The 10,861-nt window shown below is 51.2% G+C and overlaps 2 protein-coding genes across 5 annotated transcripts in view; one reads left to right on the plus strand and one right to left on the minus strand.

Annotated features, from left to right (window-relative positions):
- Positions 1-220: 220 nt before the first annotated feature.
- On the minus strand, positions 221-6,889 carry HNRNPA1 (heterogeneous nuclear ribonucleoprotein A1). 3 transcript variants are annotated; one of them, XM_050925933.1, is made up of 11 exons: positions 6,768-6,889; positions 5,846-5,962; positions 5,073-5,219; positions 3,780-3,990; positions 3,533-3,625; positions 3,343-3,438; positions 2,927-2,998; positions 2,450-2,566; positions 1,910-2,035; positions 780-842; positions 221-550 (listed from the first exon to the last, which is right to left on the minus strand). In XM_050925933.1, exons 1-10 carry the CDS (start codon positions 6,780-6,782, stop codon positions 787-789), a joined length of 1,050 nt encoding a protein of 349 aa, XP_050781890.1. In that variant the 5' UTR covers positions 6,783-6,889; the 3' UTR covers positions 221-550; positions 780-786. The 3 variants fall into 3 exon arrangements, with proteins under 3 accessions (XP_050781890.1, XP_050781889.1, XP_050781888.1); XM_050925932.1 differs by lacking the exon at positions 6,768-6,889 and adding an exon at positions 6,385-6,534; XM_050925931.1 differs by lacking the exon at positions 6,768-6,889 and adding an exon at positions 6,385-6,534 and having other exon boundaries at positions 780-938.
- Positions 6,890-7,299: 410 nt separating this feature from the next.
- CBX5 (chromobox 5) overlaps positions 7,300-10,861 on the plus strand; it is a 45,571-nt gene continuing 42,009 nt past the window's right edge. Inside the window, exon 1 of one of the 2 annotated variants that reach the window (XM_050925999.1) lies at positions 7,300-7,449. The gene's annotated coding sequence lies outside the window, so the exon portion shown is untranslated. Of the gene's footprint in view, positions 7,450-7,523; positions 7,640-10,861 lie in introns of those variants that run through there. The other variant, XM_050925998.1, reaches the window with a different exon arrangement.

Raw genomic sequence — 10,861 nt, forward strand, 5'->3', positions numbered from 1 at the left:
TCCATTGGTGGTTACAGCTGCGAAGTTGCTAATGCACACAGCCTCTGGCATTAGTATTCAGGACCCAGCTCAGGAGTCCTGACATGGCCCACAAACGACTGTCTCTGCCCAGTGGACCATAGCTGAGCTATACCTGGTCTAGTTACGGGCAGGTACTGCAGCATTCAGATAGCTAGGATGGCATTCAGTTGACTTATATCAGACTAACTTACACAGCACATTTAAAAAAAAGACACATTTATTCAGCGTCATGATCAGTCTATTACAATTAGCAATCAACAGCATGGGTGCGGAAAAAAATAAAATTAATTCTACATAAAAACCCTTATTGGAATGCTTTGCACTTTCCACAGAACAGAAACTAAAATAACCTGTTATACAATTAGTCACAAATACAGTCCTTATGTTTGCAAAGGAGAGTTTGTCTAACACATGTCTTCATGTAGCAGCTACACCCTGCCACAACTGTGTTTGGCTGAGTTCACAACTGTTGTAACCTGTAGCTTCCCTGTCCCTTCTCTGGCTCTCCTCTCCTGCTAAGCTTTGTTTCCTGTTGAATAATATGGAATAAAGTTGTTAATCTAAACACATTGAGACTCAAGGCTACAATCCAATAGCAAGTTCGTTCCCACAGAAGCTGATCTGAATATTAGCTTAAACATCCACATTTTACTGAAATTAAGTCTTTTTACTGGGTACTTGCTCAGCTACATTAGTTACTGTTACTGATTCACTAGCATGACACGTTTGACTGAGAGGTGCAATGTCCAGACGCTTACCTGGCAGTTAAAACCTTCGCCCACCTCCATAACTACCGCCACTACTGGAGCCACCGTAGCCACCTGAGAGAGCAATTGGAGATGGCGTTATAGCAGTGGGTCTCAAACTTTTGTTCTGGTGACCCCTTTCAGATAGCAAGCCTCCAAGTGCGACCCCCCCTATAAATTAAAAACACTTTTTATATATTTAAACACCATTATAAATGCTGGCAGCAAAGCAGGGTTTGGGGTGGAGGCTGACAGCTTACAATCCCCCCCCACCCAATGTAGTAACAGCGCAACCACCTGAGGGGCCCGGACCCCGTTTGAGAACCCCTATGTTATAGCAAACAGACTGAGGGTTTGGCCAACCTGACAGCAAGGTAGGGCAGTGGATTAGGCCACATCTACACTACAGCATAAAATCAAAATTATTAAAACCGGTTTTATAAAACCGATATTATAAAATTGATTTTATGCATCCACACTAGGGCACATTAATTCGGTGGTGTGCGTCCATGGTCCTAGGCTACCATCGATTTCCGGAGCGGTGCACTCTGGGTAGCTACATTAAAGGAATGAGACCAATAACTTCGATTTCTGTCCACACTAACCCTAAATCGATATAGTAATATCGATTTTAGGGTTACTCCTCTCGTTGGGGAGGAGTACAGAAATCGATTTTAAGAGCCCTTAAAATCGATTTAAAGTGCCTTGTAGTGTGGACGGGTACAAAGTTAAATCGATTTAACGCTGTAGTGTGGACCAGGCCTTAGATTCAGGTAAGTCACAATTGCACAGGACTGCATTTGATCCCAACTGTATGTGTGAATGTCTGCAATTAAGCATATTCTGAAGCATCAGTTTGTTCCTGTTGGATATTCAAGTGGTGATATTCAGCTAGAACTCCATTTGATTTACTACAATCACAGCAAGTTAAGCCTGTGTGAGGTTAAATGGACAAGGATATTTTCATGTCAGCTTTCCTTTTTAACTGTGGGCTAGTGACTGTTCCCGTGGTTAAAATTAGGTAATACTAGGTAGGTAGATTTCAAGCTTGTACCACAAGTGTGGCATCGTGGTACTGGCTTTGGCTTCTCTCACACCTACTCCCCCCTTTACAAGGACAGGCCCCTCATTCTGACACTCACCACCGCTGCTGTATGGACCAGAACTCCTGCCTCCGAAGTTCCCTCCTTTCATAGGGCCAAAGTTTGAAGATTGGTTGTTATAACTGCCGAAGTCATTGTAGTTTCCGCCACCTCCAAAGCTGCTTCCTAGAGTGGAACAAGTGATAGGCATCCCAAATCACAGCCTGCCCTTCTCAGCAATAGCACACTGTGCAGGGCATCCGGCTGAAAGGCAGTTTTTGCAGCACCGTTTTGAGAAGTCAAGGGCAGTCTCCAGAGCAAGGACGTTCTCTTGCCTGTGCAACATGCCAGGGGAGGGAGTAAGATGGCCCAAAGCTGAGACGATACAGAATGGAATTTTAAGAAACAGGAGGTGCAACAAGCCATATGGCAATGGGGAGGTTGAGTTAGCTTAGGAAATTATGCCCCATGTCGGTCTACTAGGAATAAAGGCTTTTGCCATGAAACTGTAGCACAGCAGAAAGAACTGGCGATGCTGTTTGAAAGCCAAATAGTCCACTTAAGAACAAGGTCCCTTAGTGACACTGAAGGGATACTTACCTCCACTGCCACTGCCAAAGCCACCACCTCCGTTGTTATAGCCGTCGTAGTTGCCACTGCCACCGTAGCCTCTGCTCCCACCAGAGTAGCTAGGGCCACCACCGCCACCACCATAACCTACAAAATAACAACCAGACTGCTGAACTCCAGCATTGCACAACCCACAGTTCACTGATGGAATTTGGAACTCCCCAAAGAACTGATCACAGCATGCACTTTGGTAAACCAATGATTGTGCATAGAAAATTTGTGACCAATCAATCAATGTGACATAATCAACACAATTATTCTATCTGGATGGATCCAGTTGGGTCCATGCTGTAGTCAGTTTGAATCAGCCTTTCTGCCAGGCCAAGGGGTTGGAGTTTAGTCACTTTCCTCACGTCACCAGTGCTTCTTCATGGGCGTAGCATCTTTAAGCCTGGAAACAAGGCAAACTGGGTGCTGACAGTCAGTAAAGTTATGCTTTGGCCTTACCCTCATTGCTAAATCCATTATAGCCGTCTCCACTGCCTCCATAGCCACCACCGCGGCTGCCACCAAACCCACCTGAAAAGAACAAACCTTTGTGTTCAGTCTATCCGGGAAGGGACACTGTCAGGTGCTGGCGCCCAGGGCACACGTTTTTGTAAGCCAGTTTTACAGAATGAAGCAGCTGTATAAATTGATGGAGACAGGGATTCCAAGCTCTGCCTGAATGAGCCCTTGTACCATGTTGGAATCCAAGAGCCAAGAAAGGAGAATTGCACTTAGTCCAATGTCCAAATCAACAAGTAAAATCAATAGCCAGAACTGCAGCCGCAGGTGTGTTAACCTATGGGCTAAAACTTTATTTTTGTTAGCCTGACAGTACCCTTTTAATTTTAGTTAGAAGGACCCCTTAAGTCACTTACCCCGACCACTAAAGTTGCTGCCACGGTTAAAGTTGTCATTTCCGCCAAATCCACCTCCACGGCCGCCACCACTGAAGTTCCCAGAGCCACTGCGACCTAGGAGAGAGAGTGGTGTTTGTGAAAGGCACAGCTAATCATCAAGGGTCTGTTTAGGATTAATTTCAAACTCATTTATAGAAACTGTCCTTACCTCTTTGGCTGGACGAAGCGCTGGCCATTTCTTGCTTTGACAGTGCTTTCCTCACTTCGCAGTTGTGGCCATTCACAGTGTGATACTTCTGAACTGAAAGAGAAGAATCAGACATTACTAGGTTGTCATTAACTGTTACGTCCACACCTGCATCCTGATTTTAAGCCAAGGACAATTCCCATTCAAATATTATCGATTCTTTGCTGGTTTGCAGAGCTTTGTGTAATAGGCTCACTGGGATACTTACTAACAATCTTGTCCACCGAGTCGTGGTCATCAAAGGTGACAAACGCAAAGCCTCTCTTCTTGCCACTGCCACGGTCTGTCATGATCTCAATCACTTCAATTTTGCCATACTGTTCAAAGTAGTCTCTCAGGTGGTGCTCCTCTGTGTCTTCCTTAATCCCACCAACAAAGATTTTCTTCACTGTCAGGTGAGCTCCAGGTCTCTGTGAGTCCTATGCAGGATAGAATAGCACAATATGAAGTATTATCTGAGATGTACAAATTTAGGATGCCTCATACACTGGGCTGAACTGCAAGGCTCCCATGGCTGAAACAAAGAAAGCCAATATGCGTAGTTGTGCACCTCGACGGTGAAAAGAAGTTAAAGGCTAGTGCACAAATGAAATTTTGTCCCCCTTCACAATCAATTGTAGTGAGTGACTAATGGTACTGAAATTCTGAAAGCAGAATCATGCCATCTATGCCAGGGATGGACAGACTTTTTGGCCCGAGGGCCACATCTGGGTATGGAAATTGTCTGGCAAGCCACGAATATTCACAAAATTGGGTTTGGGGTGCAAACTCTGGGGTGGGGCCAGAAATGAGGAATCCAGCATGCGCGGGGGGGAGGGGGGGAAGGAGAGAAGAGGTGCTCTGGGCTGGGGGGGGGGGGGGGGGGGGGCCTGAGGATACTGGCTAGAGGTGTGGGCTCCGGGGTGGGGCTGAAGGTGTGGGGTTTGGGTGCAGGAGGGTGCTCTGGGCTGGGATTGAGGGATTCAGAGAGCAGGAGCAAGATATGGGCAGGGGCACGGGAGGGACTTGGGGTGCAGGCTCTGGGCAGCCATTACCTCAAGCACCTCCTCGAAGTAGTGGCATGTCCCCCCTTCCACTTATACATGGAGGCAGGGCAGCACCACCCTGCATCTCCCACTGGTCAGTTCCTGGCCAATGATATCTGCGGACTGGATTAAATTGGCCCACAGGCCATAGTTTGCTCACCTCATCCATGCCACTGACATTAGTACCTTGGGGGTGGGGGCATGTTTTGGCTGGCACCAGTGCATTGACAGTTACAGCCAGCATGATTAATGTAGGGGGAGCTTTGTGCGTGTGGAGTGTTGCTCCCCCAACCCATGAAGAGAAGGAGAGTTATTCTTCACAGTTTAAACCTTTGATTATAGCCAAACCACTCACAATAACCTCATCCCACTCCCTACACAAGCACACAGGACTATTTAACACTATATCACCAGTGCGTGAACAGACAATTTAAGACTACAAAAACATCATGATTAGACTAAATGTCAATTCATACCTCTCTGGATACGGCCCTCTTTGGTTCAACAACTCTGCCATCAACTTTGTGTGGTCTAGCATTCATGGCAGCATCAACCTCTTCTACTGTAGAGTATGTAACAAACCCAAAGCCCCTGGAGCGCTTGGTATTTGGATCTCTCATTACCTAGAAATGACACATCTCTATTAGTGACCAAAGTAAATAATTGAAAGCAAAGCAGTATACAGATGAGAACAAAGGAACATCTAAGGTTATTATCTAGCATTGGCTTTGTCCTACAAGTTACGGAAAACCTGACTGCCAGAATCTGGGACTAGATGACAGAATGGCTCACTTGATAATTGTCCTGTTCTGTTAATTCCCTCTAAACTAGCATTTGACATCAACCACTGTTGGAAGACAGGATACTGGGCTAGATGGACCATTAGCCTGATCTAATATGGCCACTTTTACGTACAGTGAATCCTTCAGAGCAACACTAAGTATGCATCTAGACCAATTACATAATATTCCACTATCTAGGAACAGTAATTTAACTGATAGGTAAAAAACAAAATTCTTCATCCCTCCCCACTGCATCAAAACCCAGTATTGCCACAGAATGAGATTCCTTCCCCCATTTCCGAGTTTTAATATCAAATACACACAAGTTTATTTGCTCCCTTCCCACTCCTTGCAAGGAAACCTTTTAACTCCATTTTGAAGGCTGCTAAGTTATTGTAACACAGCTGCCCTGCCCAAGCAAAGAAGCCCGAGAGGGCTTGAGCTGGCTTTGGGCCCAGGAGACTCACCACGCAATCGGTGAGCGTGCCCCATTGCTCGAAGTGGCCACGAAGGCTCTCATCTGTTGTCTCGAAGCTCAGGCCACCGATGAAGAGCTTGCGCAGCTGCTCGGGTTCCTTAGGGGACTAGAGAGGAAGAACAAGGGGTGAGTTGGACACACGACACACAGCCTCCTGGACCGAACCCGCCCCCAAGGGAGCACTGAGCTAGGCCTGGGGAGCAGGAACTCCCTTCCCCCCCAGATCATCACAACCTGACCGGGGGGGGCCCCCCCCCCGCACAATGGCTTCCAGGCCGCCCCCCCCCCCGCACAATGGCTTCCAGGCCGCCCCCCCCCCCCGCACAATGGCTTCCAGGCCGCCCCCCCCCCCCCCCGCACAATGGCTTCCAGGCCGCCCCCCCCGCACAATGGCTTCCAGGCGAACCACAGCTGCTGCCCCTCAGGACTGAGCCCCCCTCCCACGGGGGGGGTCTGACCACCGGGCCTGCCCCCACCCCGAGCCCAGGCGCCCCGCGTGCGGGATGGGCGAGGCGAGCAGACACGCACGCGCACACGATGCCCGCCACGCGCCGCTCGCCCGGCCGCCATAGCTCCGCTCTGGTTCTGCACAAAGGCGGGCGCAGGCGCGAGGAGTCGGATCGCGGGAGGGCCGACGCCCAGAGACTTGTCCCCGCCGCGCATGCGCGAAAGGGCCGCCTCGAGGGGGTGAGACGTGCCGCGCACGCGCGAATTCTGAGGGGAGGGGGCGCCTCTCGGTAGCGCACGCGCAGTAGGCGCACCGCCACAGACGCAAGCAGGGGCCGTGTACGGTAGACCGCAGCCGAAGAGGCCCTCAGAGCAGTAAGGAGCCGCCGAGGGCTCCGGAGCAGCAGAGCCAGGGGAGGGCCGCGTGGAGAAGATGGCGGCCGGAGTCCCTGGGCCTGGCTCACCTCGGACTTGGACATGGCGGCGGGTGGAGGGGGGAGTGCAGGCCTCCGTCTCAGACTGCTGCGCGCGCGATGCTGCCTTCGTCAGGCGCCGATTCAGAAAGGGCTGAATGACCAGAGCGTCGCCGCCTCACTCCACCGCCCCCTCTTAGTGCTCCGCCCTCCGCGTGCTCCCATTGGACAGAAGGGTCGGGTCACGCCCCCTTCTTGCCGATTGGATAGCCATGACCGGCAGACACATCTCATTGGTAGTAGATCCTTGAACTATCTCACTGCGGCAATCTACTGGCTAAAATGGTCTAAGTCCCGCCTATTAACGTATCTCATTGGGCGTCCATTCCCCCCCCTCCCGTCTTCTCGTTACACTCTCAAGACGGTATCTCATCTCTGATTGGTTCGCTGACGGACAATCACGCTCTAACTTCCCAATGGGTGGCTGCTGCTGCTGCCAAACCTTGAGTTTGACTGGCGGGCTACGTTGTCAATTATTCGGTGAGGCGGGAGCGTCGATTACTGTGGGGGAAGTAATGAAATGACCAGATTTGTGTCACTAGCACTAGTCCGCGAGCATTAACCCTGTGAAACAGTCCAGACCTGGGCTCCTGCCTGGCAGCGTCACGGAAAAGGGAATAAAGACGCACCAGCCCGCAAGAAATCATCTGCGCATGCGCGGGAAGAAACCCAAGTGAGTCCCCATCTGTAGAGGGACAGGGGAGGGACCGCATTGGCCGCGCATGCGCAGAGCGGGGGCCCAGGCGCCTGCGCGCTAGGGGGGCTGTTTTGGCGGGCGGCGGGCGTTGCGCAGAAGCGGCCTCAGCTCTGAGGGCTTGCGAGAAGGGGGAGTCGGTGCCGTGCCGGACCCGCTTCGTACCCAGGTACCCGGCGGGAGGGAGGCTTGCTGAGCTAGGGGATCGGGTTGTTCGGGCGGGAGGACCCCGGGGGGAATAGGGGCTCATTGTATGAAATGAAAGGGGTTAGGAGGCGGGCCCGCGATATCTGATGTACAGGCTAGCCGGCCAATGGAGGGGAGAGGGCGGGGTTAAGGTAGTATGACTGGCAGCACGATGCACCAGTGCCAGCTGCGCGGAAGAGGGAGGGTGTGGTAGCTGTGAGCGACAGTCTTCTCCGTCAATGAGTCAGCCGTATTAGGGAAGGGGCGGTGCCTTCCTACCTGACTGATGGCGTGGCGGACCAACGGGCGCGCGGTGTCTCGGGGCGTGCTCCTTAAGCGTATTAGGGTGGTGCTTCAGCCTGATGGGCGGGGCAGCGGGCCAATCGGGTCCGAAGTCGCGATGCCCGCCTGTGGACACCATGAGGTGGGGGTTGGGAAAGGGGGCGCACCCCCCAAAGTGCAGAAGGGGACCTGGGAAAGGCAGGAGTCCCTGGCCACATCGACTTGGATTCTGGGCACATGCACTGCGCCTTCCTGCAACACCCCCGCTGCTGCCCCTGGAAGCGCCCCTGCTGCTTGGATTCGCTACACCGCTGTGTTCTGCATCCCCTCCTGCTCCCCCCCCCCGATCCCCTGCACTGCCTTGTCCTGTAAATCTCTTTCCCCCCCGCGAATCCCCTGCTGCTGCCCCCTCCCCTGTCCGCCAACCCTCCCCTGTATCACCTCGTCGTCCATCCCCCGCCCCAAATCCCTTCTAAACCCTTCGCTGCTTCTCCCCTCGTCCTCTGCACCCAGTCCTGCAGACTGCCCCCCTCCCGAATCTCCTGCAACATCCCTCACTGCACCTCCAGAATCCTCTCCCGCTACTCCCTACACCTTGGATCGCCTGCACTGCCCTGTCCTCCAACCCCCCACCCCCAACTCCCCTGGATACCATCCTCTGGCATCCCCCTCAATCCCTGTCCTGCGTTCCCCTGGAATCCCCTCCATTTCCCTGTCCTGCAGACCTTCCTCTGGGGTTCTCTGCAACTCCCCCACCCACTGTCTCTCCAGAGCCTTTGCAACAGCCCCTGCACCATCTGTGCTTTCGTGTTCTGCAACCTTCCCTGGGATCCCAAATCCCCTGAAAATCCTCCCCTCCACTCTCTGGACACGCCCCCACCCCAGGTTCCCTGCAACATTGTCCTTCCTACTGCTTAGTCCCTCCTAGATCTTCTGTAAATCCCCCTCTGCAAAATTCCTGCTACTCCTGATCTCCTGCAAACCTCCTGGCATGCACCTCCCCCAAAAAATCCCCTGCAGCCTCCCACTGTCACCCTCGTGGATCCCCTGCACTGCCCTGTCCAAGATCCCTGTAACAGACCCTTCCCACCCCATATTCTCTACAACTCCCTACACCAGTTGCCCACCACTGATCTCCTGTATTCCCCCCCCATCACCTGCCACACATCCTCATGCTTGTCTCTCCTCCCTGTGATCTCCTGCAGCCTCTCCACCCCCCGAGATTTCCTGCAACTCCCCCATCCCCTGTAGCTCCATCTCCCCTGCTACCCTCCCACAGCCCTCCTTGTTCGCCCAGATTTCCTGCAAACATACCCCCACGACCCTCCTCCCTTATCCCCTGCAAAAACACACCCCTGTAGTCTTCCTCCTCCTCCTCCCCCCAAGGATCTCCCGTCTCTGTCTCCTGTAGCCCCCCATCCTCCCCCTGAATCCCTCTCACAATCCTTCTTCTCTCAGGATCCCCTGATACTGCCCACCCACAGCCTCCTGATTAGGGGGGCTACAAACCCCACTGCCCTTCTGCCTGCTCCATGATCTCCAGCAGCCCCTTGCAAACTGCACTGAGCTTTTTAGCCCTCCCCTGTATTATTTGCAAATCTCATGGATGTTCCTAGCCTGGCAACCTCCCAACACATCCTCTATCTCTAGAACCCTCACAGTAGGCCTGCTTCCAGCCTTGCAAATCCCTCTGTAGCCCTGCTTGGGATCCTTTGTGAACATCTTCCCCCACTCTCATTTTCATTTCAAAACCCTGATATTCCCAGGATTTCACCTGCAAGCCTCATATTGCTCCCAGCCTTGCATATCCTGCAGCTTCTCTTGTGTGTCTGCGACTTCCCAGCCCTGCAAATCCCGTTGACACCCCTCTTCCTCCCAGTGCTCTCTTTATTTGTAGTCCCCCGCCCCGTCCCACCCCACCCCCCGTGTTTCATGCCTTCATTTCACATCCAAATCCAGTTTGTTGTTAAGTTTTCTGAGCAGTGATCCTGCCTTATGAGCCCAAACTCTGCCACATTTATTCAGGTTTCCTCCCATCCAAGGGCTTCCCCCCACACTGCAACCCTAGATTAAATACTGTATGCCTCATTATTGGCCCAGCTACAGTACTGGGAATATAGTAGAACCTCAGAGTTACAAACTGACCAGTCTACAACAAACCTAATTTGGAACTGGAAGTACACAATCAGGCAGCAGCAGAGTCCAAAAAAAAAAAAAAAAAAAAGGCAAATACAATACAGTGGTAAAGATAAACTTAAAAAAAAAAAAGGAAAGGAGCATTTTGTGCTGTCATCATCAAGTTTCAAAGCTGTATTAAGTCAATGTGCAGTTGTAAACTTTTGAAAGAACAACCATAATGTTTTGTTCTGAGTTACAAACATTTCTGAAAAAAGAACTCGAGGAGTGCTTGTGGCACCTTAGAGACTAACAAGGAGAAACTGCAGAATTGGAATTTGCAAAATGGATGCCATTAAATTAGGCTTGACTAAAGACTGGGTGTGGATGAGTCATTACACAAACTAAACTATTTCCCCATGCTAATTTTCACCCTACTGTTACTCACACCTTCTTGTCAACCGTTTGAAATGGGCCATCCTGATTATCACTACAAGTGTTTTTTCTCCTGCTGATGATAGCCCACCGTAATCAATTAGTCTCATTAGAGTTGGTATGGCAACACCCATTTTTTCATGTTCTCTGTGTATCTATATATCTTCCTACTGTATTTTCCACTGAATGCCTCTGATGAAATGGGCTTTAGCCCATGAAAGCTTATGCTCAAATAAATTTGTTAGTCTCTAAGGTGCCACAAATACTCCTCCTCCTTTTTGCTACCACTCTGGAACATTTCTGAGTTATGAACAACCTCCATTGCTAAGGTGTACATAACTCTGAGGTTATACTATAATGGTTTCCAGACATG

Source organism: Gopherus flavomarginatus, chromosome 16, assembly GCF_025201925.1.
Source record: "Gopherus flavomarginatus isolate rGopFla2 chromosome 16, rGopFla2.mat.asm, whole genome shotgun sequence".
Taxonomy (NCBI): Eukaryota; Metazoa; Chordata; order Testudines; family Testudinidae; genus Gopherus; species Gopherus flavomarginatus.

Bases quoted from the DNA above. Each gene is read 5' to 3' on its own strand.
- HNRNPA1 (XM_050925931.1), bottom strand. From the start codon at position 6,519: ATGCGCGGCGGGGACAAGTCTCTGGGCGTCGGCCCTCCCGCGATCCGA. The intron at 3,991-5,072 runs GTATGAATTGAC...TATCCTGCATAG, and splicing joins AGAGGGCCGTATCCAGAGAG to GACTCACAGAGACCTGGAGC. The intron at 939-1,909 runs GTGAGTGTCAGA...TTTAATTTATAG, and splicing joins TGGTCCATACAGCAGCGGTG to GGGGGGTCGCACTTGGAGGC.